The sequence below is a fragment of the Mus caroli genome, chromosome 1, assembly GCF_900094665.2.
Source record: "Mus caroli chromosome 1, CAROLI_EIJ_v1.1, whole genome shotgun sequence".
Lineage (NCBI taxonomy): Eukaryota > Metazoa > Chordata > Mammalia > Rodentia > Muridae > Mus > Mus caroli.
In genome coordinates, this window is record NC_034570.1 from 1078315 (window position 1) to 1098152 (window position 19838).

The 19838-nt window shown below is 38.9% G+C and overlaps 1 protein-coding gene and 1 pseudogene across 1 annotated transcript in view; both read right to left on the reverse strand.

Annotated features, from left to right (window-relative positions):
• LOC110310329 (oxygen-regulated protein 1) overlaps window positions 1-19838 on the reverse strand; it is a 268949-nt gene that overhangs the window by 111871 nt on the left and 137240 nt on the right. Inside the window, exons 7-12 of the mRNA XM_029485010.1 lie at window positions 17609-17760; window positions 11171-11249; window positions 3835-3910; window positions 2365-2441; window positions 2239-2270; window positions 1955-2084 (exon numbers count right to left, since the gene is read on the reverse strand). Of these exons, the coding sequence (XP_029340870.1) occupies window positions 1955-2084; window positions 2239-2270; window positions 2365-2441; window positions 3835-3910; window positions 11171-11249; window positions 17609-17760 (546 nt within the window). The remainder of the gene's footprint in view (window positions 1-1954; window positions 2085-2238; window positions 2271-2364; window positions 2442-3834; window positions 3911-11170; window positions 11250-17608; window positions 17761-19838) is intronic.
• On the reverse strand, window positions 8260-10384 carry LOC110310390 (annotated as a pseudogene).

A 19838-nucleotide genomic window follows, 5' to 3' on the forward strand; every position in this document is an offset into this window, starting at 1 on the left:
AAAATTCCTACTCAATTCTTCGCTGAGATAGAAGGTGAAATTTGCAAATTAATTTGGAATGATAAAAAATCTAGGATTGCAAAAACTATTCTCAACAATAAAAGAAACTCTGGTGGAATCACCATGCCTGACATTAAGCTGTATTATAGAGCAATTGTGATAAAAACTGCATGGTACAGGTACAATGACAGACAGGTAGATCAATGGAATAGAATTGAAGACCCAGAAATGAATCCACACGCCTATGGTCACTTGAACTTTGCCAAGAGAGCTAAAACCATCCAGTGGAAGAAAAGAGAGCATTTTCAACAAATAGTGCGGGCACAACTGGCGGTTATCATGTAGAAGAATGTGAATTTATCCATTCTTATTTCCCTGTACAAAGCTCAAGTCTAAGTGGATCAAAGACCTGCACATAAAACCATAGACACTGAAATTTATAGAGGAGAAAGTGGGGAAAAGTCTCAAAGATATGGGCACAGGGGGAAAATTTCTAAACAGAATAGCAATGGCTTGTGCTTTAAGATCAAGAATTGACAAATGAACCTCATGAAATTGCATCATCTGCTTGCAGCCAACAATTGGACTGAGCCCATAGACCCCAGTGGAGGGGTTTAGAGAAGGACTGAAGGATCTGAAGGGTCCTTATCTGGCATCAATGGGAGGGGAGGCCCTTTGTCCTGTCAAGGCTTGATGTTCCAGTATAGAGGAATGCTAGGGCAGTGAAGTGGGTGTGGGTACGTGGGTAGGGGAGCACCCTCACAGAATCAGGGTAATGGAGGATGAGATAGAGGATTTGTAGAGGGGAAATCATGAATGGGGATAACACTTGAAATGTAAATAAATAAAATATCCAATAAAAAATTAAACAATATTTTCTTCATATTTCATTTTCATGCTCTGACCAACTCTTCCTGTACATCCAACCTTCTGTCCACCCACTCCTCTGGGTACCACCATTCTTCTCTGGCCTATAGGATCAGCATTTTGGGATCCTGCAGAAATCCTTCTGCTCCAAGATGACTTCACATAATATTAGACTGTTTCTACATTTAATATTTGTAAACTCGCTCTACAGTTTCCCAAGTGGCTGTCCTGACATTCCCATCAACAGAATTTCCATTTCTCCATATCTTCACCATCATGCTTATCTGTTTTTGCAATGCCATGCTAACCACCATGTGCTGACATGTCATTTTAACTTTGATTAGCATTTCTCTGATGATGAATGACTCTGATCATTGACTAGTTGGCCATTTGCAAATCTTCTTTAGAAAAAAGGTCTAGTGTAACCTTCTCATAACATTTAGATGTAAGGTTATTTTCTATTATTTAGTTGACAGCCAGAGCTCCTTGTACATTTTAGATACTAACTCTTTACTAGATGCATTAGTTTTCAAGTTTGTTTGTTTGTTTGTTTGTCTGTTTGTTTTGTTTTTCCCTCTAACTAGGACACCTCAGTGAGGGGGAAACACTGTCCCACTCAGGACTGATAATTGGAAAACCCAAACCGGGCTTCGTCAGTCATTTCTGCTACATGTTGTAAGCACCTGATTTGATGATGTTTATCTATCTGCTACTTGCTGTTTGTTCCTTTGCTCACTTTCTTGATCAAGCTACTCCTCTCATCCTACTAGATACTCTAATTGACTGGTTTTATGATTGTTTTCTATCTTTGTGCCACTTGCTACTTGTTCTTTTACTTTTACTTACTATGTGTTTAACAGACTTCCTTATTCAAAGCTGAGATCCTACCATACTTCCATCTCAAAAATTTGTCAACAGTAAACATTTTCTGGATGCAAAATAATGAAGTAGTTCAATTTTAAACAAAAGCAAATGCAGAATGAATCAGAAGTATTTCTGTCAGTTTTCACCCATGTTAGTTCATGTGACTTCACTGCAGTCACTGTTCTAAACAAACAACATGCTCCTTTTCATATGGAAAAACTACCATATCTGTCTGTCTGCTCCCCAGCAGCATCGACCGTGCCATCTGGATGAAGACGGACAAATCCTCCACTGAGCTTGTTGTAAAACTGAAGAGTATTTCCTTTCGTAAACTTCCAGCTCTCAGCAGCCCACTAAAACATAAACAAAATAGAGACTATCTGAGAAGATATGAAAAGAAAACTACTAAATAATAGTCCTTACTAAAATTGGCATACTACTTTTGTTTAATGCATCCAACAGCTATCTGAAACTATTTGTAATAAATCAGTTGAAACAAAATCTTACTGTTTCTTTTCTCTTAAGTTCTAGCTTCTTTCCTGGAAAAATAAAGGGGAAGTTGATTCACTTCAAGTATACTGTGCTTGCTTTTAAAACATGATTTCTCAAAAAATGTACATTTGTGATACTCACTCATGGAGGAAATAGTCTTATCCCTAGCATACATTTCTCTGACAATTTTACCATCATCTTCTCCTTCATCCAGCCATCTGTGGAAAGAAAAATGTGTCAGTTATTTTTGATGATTTTTGTTGTTGTTGTTTACTCAGTCCACAGCACTTATCTTCCCAAGACAGAAATAATGGACAGCAAGAATAGGGGGAAAGTTCATGGACACTAAGTTAATAAAGGGATAGTACTGCAGGTGGAGAATAAAATCCATAAGTGACAGCAAGGGTGAAAGACTAAGTGTTTTCTTCAATCCACAGCCGAGTCCATCAGTTCTACCGCTAACAGCCAATGCTGTAGTTTTCATATCCATTGGACTAAGAGCTTTGTCCTGTTCTTTGTCTAGCAACTACAGTTCAGGCTCCAGTCAGTTATTTAGAAAATGGCTACTATTGGTTCCATCAAGAAGTGGGGGAGAAGAATACTAAAGAAACTGTAAATCTATGATTGCTGCTAAAGAAATGAGTCAGCAGTCAAGGCCAATTAACAATGGGCAGGTTGTTGTATAATGGTTAAAAGTAAAATTCACTATATGAATTGATTACTTTTGATGATCAGTTGGAGCCTCATCAAAAAGGCCACTTTTCACATCTTCAACTCTTACTTTCCTCCAATATATATGGGAAAATCATGCTTTAAGCTCTATCAAACTTTTCCAAAGTATTCCACTTCAATCATCAGGAATGATTGTACATACATTTGATAATATTTCTCCATAGAAGTAGTGACCCTGAGGACTGATGTCTTCAGACTTGATCAAAGGACTTGCACCTTGGAGTTAATTATCAAGATACTAAGAGCAAGTACCTTTTGAGTGTTCAACCTTAAACACAAAACCCATATTACCTCCTCCAAGGTTTAAGGAACATCATGGGGACAGTGGGTAGAAATAATGTAAGATCATCATGGCAGGCAAGGCCATGAAGTACTTGAAATAGATATGGCATGGCCATGACACTCATGAACTTACAACTGCTGTAGTTGCCTGCACAAGACCAAGTCTGTAAACATGTATATGTTATAGATGGTATTCATGCAGCCATGCCCAGGGGATGCTAAGGACAATCGATGTCTGCTGGGAAAACTTTGTTGTCAATAGCTCCACACACTCGTGCATGTGTGCCTGGTTAAATCTAGTGGGGCACAAAGCAAAGACAAAACTAACAACAACAACAAATGTGATGACAACCTGTGGGAGGAGAGCAGAGACTGGTGGGATGAAGGAAAGGTAATAGAAAGTGGTAAGATCAGTAGGACAATATATTATATATTCCACTAAAACTGCCAAAGAATAAATCAATAATAAGATTAATGTTTGAAAACATTATATAACAAAACTTTAGTGGCAAGGAATAGTTAACACGCTATCTAGTTCTCACCAATACATGGACTTAGAAATGTCTCCTATGAGCTGACTTGCCAATGTAAACACACCTGTGACAGAAGAAGGCATACTCATGGTTGGTTGTGGGATCGCTGACCACAACATCCTCAAGAAACCAGCCATTTCCTAAACAGATTTAAGAAGATAAAATATATTAATGGAAATGTATAGTACATGAATTATTGCATTCTTTGAGAAACAGGTCTTAATTCTAAATAAATTTTGTGCAACTTAAAGCTTCCAAAAAAATCTACTTGTAACAGAAGATAATGATAAACCTTTAACATAGTTTCAATAGAATATTGTTTTAAAGATTTTTTTATTTTATGACATATTTCAATATGATTTTCCAAATAAATATAGTATAATACCCTTGATTTTAGAAATTATATTCACAATTCTAGACCTATCATCTTCAAGAACATATATTTTATGAGTTAGTAATACTTTTTATTTTCATAAAATCTCTTTTTAAGTGTTTAAATTCCTATTAACTTGCAAAGTAAGATTGGATAAAATATAGTTTTATTTATTGGAAATAATAGAAATTTTTAACTACTACTAGTCATTTTTACTGTGCAAAATATAGCTTCTCTGAACTAAAACTCCTTAAGTTGATGAGCTAAGACTGAACAGTTTTAGAATGAAGCTTCACAACGCCAGCATAGGCTCTCTGGTCTGGTCTCTGCCTTGCTTCTTGGCTCCTCATGCTTCACTGCTGATCAACCTTTGAGTCACCATGGCTGATACAGAGAATTGATGCTGCATGGTCATACTCAGTTTCTGAGTCAGGAGGGTGGGGAGGCAACAATCCGTCACCAAATGTGCAGACTGAACAAGGAGGAAGAGTTTTCCAGGATGTGATGGTTTATTTATGCTCAGCCCAGTGAGTGGCACTATTAGAAGGTGTTGCCCTGTTGGAGTAGCTCTGTCATCATGCGTGTGGGATTTAAGACCCTCATCCTAGCTGCCTGAAATCCAGTATTCTGCTAGCAGCCTTCAGATGAAGACATAGAACTCTCAGCTCCTCCTGAACCATGCCTGCCTGGATGCTGCCATGTTCCTGCCTTGATGATGCTGGACTGAACCTCTGAACCTGTAAGCCAGACCCAATTAAATGTCGTTCTTTATAAGACTTGCCTTGGTCATGGTGTCTGTTCACAGCAGTAAAATCAAGACACAGGGCATGGGATTTTCTGTACCAACACCATAACAAATCCACACAAACTAGTATGGTTACCTACCCTACATAAGAACCTAAGAATTGAATTTTCAGCAACGTCTCAGGTCACCTTAAAAGCTTCTGTCACATGACATGCCTTACAATCCATGGGCCACTGACTGTCACTCCTCAATCATGTCATTTTAATTTTACTCTGAAGTGCTAAATAAAAACTACTCTTTTCCTTTAAGAAAATCAGAAGATTTAGGATCGTGAAACCAGGTGTAAGGAGCAACCGAGAAGTAGTAACTTCTTTGAGAGGTAAACTTTAAATTTGGTTTTGTTAAGATGTTTTAAAATTACCTTTATTAAAAATTTTTCATACATTTTGATCATGTTTACTTTCCCCAACTCCTTCAGATCCTTTATACCCAACTTAATGTTCTTTCTCTATATCTCCTAAAACAAAACAAAACAACAAAACAAAACAAAGCACCCAGAAAAAGTAACATGGAGTTTTATGTTGGCCAACTACTCTTGGGCATGGGGCTTGCCCAGGAATATGGTTGATATACCCACTGACACTCCATTGGAAAACTCATTTTCCACTTCCCAGCAGGTATCAGTTCAAAGATCTTCTTGGTTAGGGTTAGGACTTTGCAACTACTTCCCCTTTTCAGTGCTGGGATTTTTGTCTGACTCAAACCTGTGCATGTCTTTTACATGATCTCATGATCTCTTTGAGTCCATATTTACATCAGTACTGTTGTATCTGAAAGACACTGTATCCTTGGAGTGATAAAACACTTCTGGCTCCTCTGCCTCTTCCTCCACATAGATTCCCTGAGCCTCTAGAGGAAGAGTTTGATGAAGACATCCCACTTAGGATCAAGTGTTCTGAAGTGTCTCACTCTGCACATTCTCTAAGTATTGGTCTCTGTTTTAAAACTTATTTTATGCCAGAAGTTTCTCTGATGGAGGTTGAAAGACGCCTAAGTGGTAATTCTTAGAGGTAAAGATGAATTAGTCTTACAAAAACAACTTTATAAATTAACAAGTTAGCACAAAGCTATTCATGTAGAAATAGATTGCCTTTATTTACTCTCTTTTGAGAAAACTCCGAACTAAAATTAGAACTGTACAGATTAATGACAGTAAAACAATGGGAGCTTTTAGGGAGTGACAGTGTCATAAGGAATCTACCCTCAGTACTGTGGTATGTATCTCACAAAAGGGATCAGTTGGACACATTGGCCCTTTGTGCTCCTCCATCCTACAAGAACTAAAAGAGACTTTCAAATGCAGAAGTACACATGTATGTGTGTGCGCGCGCGCGTGTGCGCGCGCGTGTGTGCGTGTGTGTGTGTGTGTGTGTGTGTGTGTGTGTGTTTCCACAGTGCTAAGACTTGAACCTAGCGTTTTCCATGTGCTAGAGCACTCTGAATTTTGATGTTGGACTTCCAAGTTCCTACGATAGTAAGCAGTAACTCTGTGATCTTTATAAAGTAGTAAGCTGGTATATTTTGGAACAGATGATAACACGTGTTGAGAACCTGCTTCCTATCATTTGGGGGACCTTGCCTGAAAACAGACAATAAAAATACCACTGTAACACTGGGTTAGGTTATAGTAAGGATTCATGTTTTGCTTCAAGATTATAGAAAAAAACAGAAAGTACATACTGTATTAAAATTTTAAAGCTTTTATCTTTTATTAATTTTTAGATTTTATTAAATTGTAATTAGAGCATGTGGCATTTGGGGGAAATTTACTGAGATATTTTCTTTTAATTTAAAAAGAAAAGAAGGGCATTTGGTTTATAGCTTTGAAAAATAAAATTTCAACAAAAGGGTCTTACTCTCATATCACCCACAGTGATTTCATTTGGAACCTGATAAACTATAAAATGGTTCATGGAATTTTAACTGAACCGGCTGTCTGTCAGCACATCACACACTTGAGAGTATAATTAACTACCTGGCAAGCCTTCCAACATTTAAAACACAAGAAAATCCGTGTGTGTGTGTGTGTGTGTGTTTAAAATTTCTTCTTGACTGTTCATGTATTTGTTTAAATGTTATTTATCAAAGTCTCATTGGGAATAATGAATGCTAATAGAAAATAATTTTCTTTCTTGTGCCTTTTAGTGATTGTCACCTTGAATTTACACTATTATATAATATATGAATAAAGTCACTTAACTGTCATTCTCAGTGCTTAATATCTTCTGAAAATAACATATGAGCTAAAGCTGAGAATTACTACCCTTGTTTAGAAAAGTTAACTTTTAATAGACTATATTGCTCTTCAAATGCTATATTAGGGCATGATCTTTTCTTTTTCCCTTCTTAAAAATATTACATGTTTTATTCTTCCTTCCCCAGACGGTGGTTCATTCAGAATAAACTTAAGGGGGTGGGTGGAAATAAACTCATTAATGACCAGGCAGGGAGGCCAGCAGTTCACCTCCACCTCAGGAGGTTCCCCCAGAGACCCCTGCCCATGGCTACAAGGGGAAAATCAGGAGGGAGTGGGGAGTGGATCAAATCAGCTGTCTTCATTATGAGAGTGAGAAAGGTAGCAGAGATATGCAGCTAGATGGATATATATTTATATAATAAATCCATTAGTTAATAAAGTAAATAATAATTCTCTGGAACTTTTTAATTTTTATAGTTTTTTTATAAGTTTTTTCCATTTTTTTTATTTTTAAATTATGTTTTGTTTGTTTCTGCTTCATCCTTTGAATTTTGTTGGTTTTGGTCCTTAGAAAATATAAGACTCAGAGTCCAGGTGAAACAAGGCGGGGTGGGCTGGGGCTGATTGCCCAGCAGCCACTCCTGAAGCAGAGAAGGATTATGGTGGGTCCTCTGCTCCTGGTGATCACACAGGGAGGTGGTGGGAGGAGCCACTAGAATCTGGTCCAGGGGAGCTGGGTGCCCTCTGCTGGACTTCTTAGGTCAAGCGGTTCCTGGACAAGGCACATGGGGCTTTGGCCTGGATGTGAGAGGCTTTCAAGGTGCCTCAGGGACAAAGGGGACCTGGATTTAGAAAGGTATCTCTGGGACACAGAGGTCCTTTGTCCCCTCCATACAGGCTAAGAACCCACAATATATTTAGCAGACCAGAAATGCTGATCGCCAAGCCTCCCTTCCCGACTAGACTGAGAGGCCTGCTTAGTCCTTCCCAGCCTGGCCCCCTAGAAGGACCACAAAGAGCTCTCTGCAGAGATACAGAGTCGGGATGGTGGCAGGTCTCCTCAGCCTCTCCGGGAGGCCAAGGGAGTTCAGGGTGTTCAGGGTGGCTGAGGGCTTCACAGGTCGCTCTCCCGATAAAGGGCTGTGGAGAAGGACTTGTAGTCAAAGGCACCAGGAGCAGCATCAGGCCCTTGGTAGGGTGCTATGTGGGCGATGCAGTACTCAGCCTGGTGGGGTGGGGACAGCTCTCTCCGCAGCTCCTTAGCAGTAATGAAGTCCGTGTCCTCTGTCAGGATCTTGAAGAAAGTGATGACCTGATCAGCTGTGTCTGTGTCTGTGTCTGTCTGTCTGTGTCTGTGGTCTCCCTCCACATGAAGTCAATGAAGGCTTGGAAGGTCATGAGACCACTATGGTTAGGGTCAACCACACTCATGATCAGGTTGAATGCAGCATCACCCTGCTGGTCATTCTCAACATCATAGCCCAGGCTGATGAGGCAGGCATTTAATTCCTCAGGTTACAGTCCCTCGCCATTGCCCTTGTCAAAGTGGATGAAGGATGCCTGGAACTCCTGCATCTGTTCCTGGCTGATACCCTTGGCATCTCGAGTGAGGATCTGGTTTTCCACCTCGTTGATGGTGCGGGCAATGGTAGTGAGCAGCTGCTCATAGACCATAGGAATATGCTTCATTGTGTAGTTGGAGTCCTTGTTGTTGAAGATGAGGGCCTCTTGGATGAGCTGGTTCTGCTGCTACAGCAGGACCAGGTTGGGTTTGTAGTCCACAAAGCTGCTCTCATACTGCTTCAGGTGACCCAGCTTTTCTTCCAGAGTCCGGTTCATCTCCATGGAGATGTGCCGGATTTCCTCCATCTTGGTCCGGATATTGATTCGGCTGGCAAACTGTCCACAAAGGTGCTCAATGGATTGCTGCTTGTTCTGCTCTCCAGGAGTGCATGGCCCCGCTTTGACACCAGCTGCTACACCTTCTCCCACTTGGAGCTGATGATCTAGGGGCTAATGGTGGTGTAGGGGTTGCTTCCCGATAACTTGATGTTATTGCTCTCAGCGATCATTTGGGGCTCCTTGTGGATGGACAAGATGGCCTCACGCTCCCTGTCAGCATCTGAGGGTGGACTTGAACTGGTCATGAACTGAGATCAGACCCTCCTTCGATCTCCTCGATGGTATGGACAATGAACATGTCCTGCAGGTCCTCCATGGAACTCTCCATCCAGTTGTTGAAGGGTGCAGCCCCTTTGGCTAGTCAATGGTCTCTAGCTGTTTCTCTGTTTCTCTCCAAGGCTTACCTGGGACTGTGGGTCAGAGAACCCAGGTTATCCCACCGGTCGCAGGTCTTCTGGCACCATGTGTTGACACTGTTGGAGTCATAGTGGTCCAGCTCGTTGAGCTCCTGGGCAATTTGCAGCAATCTGCTCTGTATGGTCCTGGTATGCGGCCTGGTCACTCTCAAAGGCCTCATGTTTTCGGATCAGAGCTTTGGTGTCTTGCTGTCTTGTAGTCCCAGTGCTTCAGCATGGCCTTCCCATCAGTCCAGTCCTGCCGGAACTTCTCTGCCAGATGGTCAAGTCGTACCAGCTTACAAATTTCATTCAAATGTCCTTCTTAATAGCCCTTCTCAGCCTGTTCCAGGTGATGCCAACTCATTGTTGATGTCTGAGACCATGCTGAGCTTGGAGGGCATAAAGACAGGCCAGTCGCTGAGCCACAGCTTGGTCTGCAGTGTGTTGAAGTTGATCTCCGGCTGACCCTTTTCGTGCACCTTGGGCAGGGCAGGGGTTGTGCAGATGCCAATAGTCTTGGAAGTCCTCTAGCTTCTGCTGAGTCTCCTGGATGCTCTTCTGACGCACGAGGTCCTCCAATCCGGATGGTGCGCTGGATCCACTCTAGAAGATCACTGGCCAGGGGTTCATAATCTTCCATCAGGTGCTCATTTTCCTGGTTCACAGCCAGTACCTTGCAGATCTGGTTGGCGGCATTCTCAGCTTTCTGCTAGGCCATCATCTTAAAACCTATTTGAAAGTCCTCTGGCTCCTGGAGGACTGAATTGTCACATTACTGTTAAACTAGCTGCCAACTAAAAAACATGACAGTGTGCAAATGATTGATAGCTGGTTAAACTATAAATAAATATTTTTCCAAGATACGATTACTATGAAGGTATATTTTTACTGTCTGTGGAAAACTGATCCAATTTTATTTACTTTATTGATCTCACTCATTGCTCTTTGTAGTCTCACAAATGATATGTTTACATTTTGGAAGCTTTTGTAACCTCTTTAAACCAGTTTTGTAAACACGTTAAACTTGTAACACCTCTCATTTATTATTGAAACATATATTCCCTACATATTTGCGAGAGACCTTTGTTCCTAATATGGAAATTATATTTAACCCATTTTAGCAAATTCCTGTCTCTATCATTTATAGTTTTCTTTTTCAGTATGTGTCTTTCAATCAAATGACATTTCTTTATACCATGGTTATTTACATAACAGGAAATAAGTTATTTATAAGGGTCTAAATTATCTCACAGAGTTATTGAGAAATGTGAGAAGAAGCATGAACACAATGGAAGCAGGAAACACAGCCAAGTCCTTGCTACCAAGACAAGTATCTCAACCCACTACTACTGGACAATGAGTCCCTGTTCAAGGAATGTCATCTCTGGGAGACTCTATGGTTGCCTCCATCACTGGATGCTACACAACATTCACAACCCAAATACCTCTTTCTAAATGATTCTTTCTGGCTTCCCAGGCTGGTCATGTGGCATTCTCTCAGCCAGCTTACATCATTTTTCAGAAAAATATATCAATTTAAAAGGAAATCTGGGGAAAATATTTTTATTTCAGTAATATGTAATAGGATCATCCTTCTTCCCTTTCTTAAGTTCTTCTTCAAAGAGTTTTCTATAAGGTTTTCCAACTGTTTACTAGATTCACTATGAGTTTCATATAGATGGAGTAGAAGCAGACATTTATTAGAGTTCTGTAAGTGAGCCTTACCTTGCCCAAGTCCATCATGGCCTATAACAATCTTGCATAAATCTCCAAGGTTTACAGCTTCTAGAAAGAAGGTATCAATCTGCAACCAATTTTTTAAAAACCTCTAATTAGACGTACATTATGACTTTGCCACCAATATACATTAAGATGTAGCAAAAATCAATTGTCAAAAGTAGGTTCATTACCAAATATACAAAGCTGTCCACAGTAAAAAAAATAAAGAAGGTGAGAGTGATCTGGCTGTCAGTCTATCACCTAATTGATATCCACAATTGATTCAGTTGATAGGACTGTTGACTGTAAATCCAGCTGAGTTGACAATTAAGATTAACAAATCATATCCCTGAGAAAGGATTTGACCATACACTTAATGCCTCAGTGTCCAGCCATTGCCCAGAGATCAAGCATTGTAAGTTCTGTATAAGAGCTGACAGCACAAGCAATCAGGAATAATATGTCACTACTTCCTACAGTTCTCCCCTGTGACTTGCTCGATCTTGGAATCAGGCCTCCATCTAACCCTTCTGTCTTTAGAGCTGATAGGATCTGAAAGCCCCTGGTTGCAATAAGGAACATAGCAAACAAGTTGAAATTGTGCTTTCTGAATACAATAAACATTTGCCATAGACTCCCTCCTGGGCTTTATGAAGGCAATGAGAGAGAGCCTATGGTATCCAGGTTCTCTGAAGAGAAAAGGAACTAGATTGTTTGCATCACAGACTGAATTTCCTCCTGAGTAGTTTAAGGTGCTAACAAACTTAGTGATACCTTAATGTTCTTGAGAAAATAAAACAGATAACAGCTGAATATAAACAAAAATTTTAAACTCTTCTTGATGGTATAGGCCCATAATCCCTACCAGGATAATTAAGACAATAGGATCTCAAATTCAAAGCCACCCTCCTTAGGTGCACAATTATGGTTATCCTACACAAACTAATTGAAACTCATCCTCAATTTATCTTTTTAAGTAAAAAGAAGACAGATGTTGTATCTAAGTGATATAGCTCTTGTCTCTCAAGCATAAGCCATAGTCCAACACTAAATATTAAAATATTAAGTAACAGTAAATAAGAAAGAGTTTAGACTATCACTAAGTCTAGGACTGGCAGCTTACTTCCTGTATTAAACCAGGCTTATGGTTCTTGTGTAGTGTTTGAATCAACACATAAAATCCAGAGAAATAAAGAAGTAAGCTGATGTATTCTAAACAAATGAGAAAATAAGCAGTTAAGTGATGACAGAATCACAGGATCACAGAGACAGCTGGACTCTGAGGTGTTCTGACACAACGAGGATCACAGGAGGAACAGGTTCCAGTCAGAAACAGAAAGGGCAGATAGCACTAGAGATAACCAGATGGCAGGAGGCAAGCAAAAGAACATAAGCAACAGAAAGCAAGGTTACTTAGCATCATCAGAACCAAGTTCTCCCACTATACCAACTCCTGAATACACTCTACATACTGGAAAAGTAAGATTCAGATTTAAAATCAAATCTTACAATAATGCTAGAGGACTTTAAGAAGAACATAAATAACTCCCTTAAAGAAATGCAGAAGAACACCAGTAAGCAGGTAGAAGTCCTTAAAGAGGAAGCACAAAAATCCCTTTAAAAATTACAGGAAAATACAACCAAACAGGTGAAGGAATTGAATAAAACCAACCAGGACCTAAAAATGGAAATTGAAACAATAAAGAAATCACAAAGGGAGACAACTCTGAAGATAGGAAACCTAGGAAAGAGATCATGAGGCATAGATGCAAGCATCATCAACAGAATACAAGAGATAAAAGAGAGAATCTCAGGTGAAGAAGATGTCACAGAAAACATTGACACAACATTCAAAGAAAATGCAAAATGCAAAAAAGCTCATAACCGAAAACATCCAGGACATCCAGGACAAAATGAAAAGACCCAAACTAAGGATAATAGGTATAAAAGAGAGCAAAGATTTCCAAATTAAAGGGCCAGTGAATATCTTCAACAAAATTATAGAAGAAAACTTCCCTAACCTAAAGAAAGAGATGCCTAAAATCATAGAAGAAGCCTACAGAACTCCAAATAGATAGGACCAGAAAAGAAACTCCTCCTGTCACATAATAGTCAAAACATCAAATGCACAAAACAAAAAAAAAAAAAAACAAAAAAAAATACTAAAAGCTGTAAAGGAAAAAGGTCAAGTAACATATAAAGACAGACGTATCAAAATTACACCAGACTTCTCACCAGAGACTCTGAAAGCTAGAAGATCCTGGACAGATGTCATTCAGACCCTAACAAAAATGTCAGTCCAGGCTACTATACCTAGCAAAACTCTCAATTAACATAGATGGACAAACTAAAATATTCCATGACAAAACCAAATTTACACAATATCTCACAACAAACCCAGCCCTACAAAGGATAATGGATAGAAATCACCAAAACAAGGAGGGAAACTATACCCTAGAAAAAGCAAAAAAGTAATCTTCTTTCAACGAACCCAAAGAAGATAGACACACAAACAAAATTCCACCCCTACCAACAAAAATAACAGGAATCAATAGTCTCTTTTCCTTAATATCTCTTATCATCAATGGAATGAATTAGCAGCCCCCCCCCAGACATAGACTAACATACTGCATAAATAAGCAGGACCAAGCATTTTGCTGCATATAGGAAATGAACCTCAGTGAAAAAGACAGACACTGCCTCAGAGTAATAGGTGCAAAAACCATTTTCCAAGCAAATGGTCCTGAGAAACAAGCTGGACTCGCCATTCTAATATCAAATAAATTTGACTTCGAACCAAAAATTATCAAAAAAGATAATGAAAGGACACTTTGTACTCATAAAAGGAAAAATCTTCCAAGATGAACTCACAATTCTGAAAATCTATGCTCCAAATGCAAGTACACCCACATTCATAAAAGAAACTTTACTAAGGTTCACGGCACACTTTGCACCTCACACAATAATAGTGGGAGACTTCAACATCCCAGTCTCATCAATGGGCAGATCACAGAAACATAAACTAAACAGAAACACAGTGAAATTAACAGACTTTATGAACCAAATGGATTTAACAGGTATCTATAGAACACTTCATCATAAAACAAAAGAATACACCTCCTTCTCCTTCTCCAAAATTGACTACATACTTGGTCACAAAACAGGCCTCAACAGACACGAGAAGACTGAAATAATCTTATGCATCTTATTAGATCACCATGGACTAAGGCTGCTCTTTAATAACAAAAACAAACAAACAAACAAGCAAACAGAAAACCCACCCACACATGGAAGCTGAACAACATTCTACTTGATGATAACTTGGTCAAAGAAGAAATAAAAAAGAAATTAAAGACTTTTTAGAATTTAATGAAAATGAAGGCACAGCATACCCAAACTTATGGAACACAATGAAAGCAGTGCTAAGAGGAAAACTCAGAGCTCTAAGTGCCTCCAAAAAAATGAAAAGAGCATGCACTAGCAGCTTAACAGCACACCTGAAAGCTCTAGAACAAAAAGGAGCAAATACACTCTAGAAGAACAAACAAATGGCAGGAAATAATCAAGGTCAGGGCTGAAATCAACCAAGTAGAAACAAAAAGACCTACCCAAAAAAATCAACAAAACCAGGAGCTAGTTCTTTGAGAAAATCAACAAGATATAGATAAACCCTTAGCCAGAATAACCAGAGAGCACAGAGACAGTATCCAAATGAACAAAATCAGAAATGAAAAGGGACATATAGCAATAGACACCAAGGAAATTAAAAAAATCATCATATCCTACTACAAAATTGGATACTCAACAAAACTGGAAAATCTGGATGAAATGGACAATTTTTCTAGACAGATAACAGTTTTCAAAATTAAATCAGGATCAGATAAACCATCTAAACAGTCCCATAACCACCAAAGAAATAGCAGCAGTCATTAATAGTCTCCAAACCAAAAAAAGCCCAGGACCAGATGGGTTTAGTGTAGAACTCTATGAGACCTTCAAAGAAGACCTAATAACAATACTCTTCAAACTATTCCATGAAATAGAAACAGAAGGAACACTTACATATTTGTTCTGTGAAGCCACAGTTACGTTGATACCAAAACCACACAAAGACTCAACAAAGAAAGAGAACTTCAGAACAATTTCAGTTATGAATATCAATGCAAAAATGCTCAAAATTCTTGAAAACCAAATCCAAGAACACATCAAAATGATCATTCACCAAGGTCAAGTAAGGTTCATCCCAAGGATGCAGGGATGGTTCAATAAACTGAAATCCATCAATGCAATCTACTATACAAACAAACTCAAGAAAAAACCACATTATCATCTCATTGAATACTAAGAAAGCATCTGACAGAATTCAATACCCCTCATGGTAAAAGTCTTGGAAACATCAGGAATTCAGTGCCCATACCTAAACATAGTAAAAGCAATATACAGCAAACCAGTAGCCAACATCAATCTAAATGGAGAGAAACATAAAGCAATCCCAGTAAAATCATGGACTAGACAAGTTTTCTACTCTCCCTATATATTCAATATAGTACTTGAAGTCCTAGCTAGTGCAATTAGACAACAAAAGGAGATCAAAGGATACAAATTGGATAGGATGAAGTCAAACTATCACTATTTGCAGACAATCCCACTAAAATCATGGACTAGATAAAGTTTTCTAATCTCCCTATGTATTCAATATAGTACTTGAAGTCCTAGCTAGTGCAATTAGACAACAAAAGGAGATCAAAGGATACAAATTGGATAGGAAGAAGTCAAACTATCACTATTTGCAGACAATAGGATAGTAAATTTAAGTGACCCCAAAAATTCTACAAGAGAACTCCTAAGGCTGATAAACAATTTCAGTAAAGTGGCTGGATATAAAATTAACTCAAACAAATCAATGGCCTTTCTCTACACAAAGAATAAACAGGCTGAGAAAGAAATTAGGGAAACAACGCCCTTCACAATAGTCACAAATAACATAAAATATCTTGGTGTGACTCTAACTAAGCAAGTGAAAGACTTCTTTGATAAGAGCTTCAAGTCAACGAAGAAAGAAATTGAAGATCTCCCATGCTCATGGTTTGGCAGGATTAATATAGTAAAAATGTCCATTTTGCTGAAAGCAATCTACAGATTCCATACAATCCCCATCAAAGCTCCAACTCAATTCTTCTTAGAGTTAGAAAGAGAAATTTGCAAATTCATTTGGAATAACCAAAAACCCAGGATAGTACAAACTATTCTCAACAAAAAAATTCTAGGGGATTCACCATTCCTGACTTCAAGCTGTATTACAGAGCAATAGTGATAAAAACTGGATGGTATTGGTACAGAGACTGGCAGATAGGTCAATGGAATATAATTGAAGACCCAGAAATTAACCCACACACCTATAGTTACTTGATCTTAGACAAAGAAGCTAAAACTATCAAGTGAAAAAAAGACAGCATTTTCAACAAATGATGCGGGTTCAACTGGAAGTGAGCATGTAGAAGAATGGAAATTGATCCATTCTTATCCCCTTGTACAAAACTCAAGTCAAAGTGGATCAAAGACCTTCACATAAAACCAGATATACTGAATCTAATAGAAGAGAACATGGGGTAAAGCCTCGAACACATGGACACGGGGGAATTTTTCTGAACAGCACACCAATGGCTTATGCTCTAAGATCAAGAATCGACAAATGGGACCTCATAAAATTGCAATGCTTCTGTAAGGCAAAGGACATGTCAATAGGACAAAACAGCAACCAACATATAGGGAAAAGATCTTTACAAATCCTACATCTGATAGAGGGCTAATATCCAAAGATATACAAAGAACTCAAGAAGTTAGACTCCAGAGAAAAACAAATAGCCCTATTTAAAAATGGGGTACAGAGGTAAACAAATAATTCTCAATTGTGGAATATCCAAAGGCTGAGAAGCATCAAAAGAAATGTGCAACATCCTTAGTCATCAGGGAAATGAAAATCAAAATGACCCCAAGATTCCACCTCACACAAGTCAGAATGGCTAAGATCAAAAACTCGGGTGACAGCAGATGTGGATAAAAAGAAACACTCTTCCATTGTTGGTGAGATTGCAAGCTGGTACAACCACTGTAGAAATCAGTCTGGCGGTTCCTCAGAAAATTGGACATAGTACTGGCTGAGGAACCAGCTGTACCACTTGCAGTAGACTACAGCCCTCATATCAATCATTAATCAAGAAAATGGCCCACATATATGAACACACTACGATCTGTTAGGGGCATTTTTTTTCAGTTAAGATTTATACATTCATGGTGTTCTTAGTTTGGTTCAGGTTGACAAAAACTATGTAGCTCATAGTGAACTGTTTTCCAAATGCATAGAATGGCCAGTGTGGGAAATTCTGTGTGCTTTTAAGACAATGACATTTTTAAAACCAGGAAAAATAAATTTTGTTTACTTACTTGTCCTCTTAAAAACTTTGAAGAGTTCTTTGGTCTGAAGAGTTTCCTGGATCCTGTATCTCCTTTTTCCCCATAGATAGAAAGGTAGACATTGGCTATTGTTCCAGAGTTCCAGAGCTCCCCTGTTGTAATATATACCTTGTATGTTGTCACTAGCAACAAAAGAAAACAAATTTAAGTTTAAAGTGCCAAGAACTACTGACATAATTAAAAATTAAGGTCCTAAATATCACTCAGAATCCAAACCTTAGAGAAGATGCAATAATATACACCACCTAGACACTGCCATGCAATACAGCCAAGAAAGCTTAACAGAATAAATGAACATTGTGAAGTGAGTAGCTGCCAAGCACTTAGGAAGAAGACCAAGCATCACTTGACCATTGTTCTTCACAATTCCCAAGCCTGGACTCAATGAACAAGAAGCCTGGAGGTTGGAATTAGAGGTCAGACTTCAATTGCTCGGAATTCTCTGGTTTTGACTCAGAAAGCAAGAGTTGTAACTACTAATCTACTTTACTAGAAAGTAAAGACATTCTACTCTCCTCCCCATTGTCCAGCCTATGCAAAACCAGTTCCTGGGCCCAGAGCCAATGCCCATGTTTTGAAAGAGAAGAATCTTTCCTTCTGTCCAGTGAAACTAGACTGCCATAGATTGAGCCAATGACTTCCAGTGGCTATTTGACTTTGTCTTCCCTACACACAGGAAGATTGGAAGTAAATAGGGTAATACAATTAAAGCAAGCCTTTTAGTCACAAGAACAAAAGGATCTAGGAGCTATAAATGTGTTAAGAAGTGAACAGATATTTGAATCACAGACCACAAAAGACATACTGTGATTTGTGACCTGGAACTGAACAGTATAGTCAACTATATTCTAAAACAAAATTATTAATATTCTTTATAAAAGTTATTGAATTGAAACTCAAATCTCCAGTCTCCAACATACACAATGAAGTTACTCAAGACAATTAGCAATTATAAAAATAACAACTCACATGGGCAAAGAATATAGAAACATGAACACAAAGATAGCAGCACCATTGGCTCATGGAAGAGGGCATCCAAACCACACTGGTGTTAATAGCTAAGACTTAAGAGCATCTGTGATACAAATGCTCCTACCAAGAACTGTGAAGCCTCTTAAAACCAAAACTCAGAAAATCTCAGCAGCAGAGGTATGCAAAATTTTAAAGAAGGTCCAATAAAAATTTTCAGAAATGTCAAAACCTGTCTGCAAATTGAAGTTTCTCATCCAACAAGTAGTCTCATAAGCAGACTAGAAAGGAAGCAGAAGAACATGAGTGAGAAATGCTATAAAAAGTGATCAGAGGCTCCAGGAGTTTTGGGAGAACAAAAGAACTAATGGTCATGGTGTGATGCTCGAGAGGTAAAGAAGAATCTAATGGCAGAGTTTTGTGTAATCTTCAACACTATTTTCCCACATGAATTCCTGTTGTGGATAGCCCTGGGGCTAATTATATTTGATATTAATTCTGTTCTCCTGTCAGTGGTTGTAACCAAAAAGTCAGCACTCAGGTGATTTCCTATAAACCTGCTTTCCTCCTTAATTTGTAAACTAAAGGAGAGCTGATGATTGGGCAGATAAAAGGGAAGGTGGAGCAGAAGGTTAGGAGGTGGGGGAAGAAGAAAAAAATGGAGGAGGGTGAGGACACAAAGATGAGGAAGAAGAAAAGAATCAGAGCAGAAGCACATGGCCTGGAGAATCTGCAAGTCAGAAGGGGTCTCATAGATGTGGAAGATGGTAGTGTAGTGGTAGATCTGTCCAATCTAGGTGCACATCATGTAATCATATTAATTGTGTCTTCTTTTCTTTTTTTTTAATAAATTTTATTACGTATTTTCCTCAATTACATTTCCAATGCTATCCCAAAAGTCCCCCATACCCTCCCCCCTCTCCCACATTTCCTTACCCACCCGTTCCCTTTTTTTTTTTTTTGGCCCTGGCGTTCCCCTGTACTGGGACATATAAAGTTTGTGTGTCCAATGGGCCTCTCTTTCCAGTGATGGCCTACTAGGCCATCTTTAGATACATATGCAGCTAGAGTCAAGAGCTCCGGGGTACTGGTTAGTTCATAATGTTGTACCACCTATAGGGTTGCAAGTCCCTTTAGCTCCTGGGGTAATTTCTCCAGCTCCTCCATTGGGAGCCCTGTGAACCATCCACTAGCTGACTGTGAGCATCCACTTCTGTGTTTGCTAGGCCCC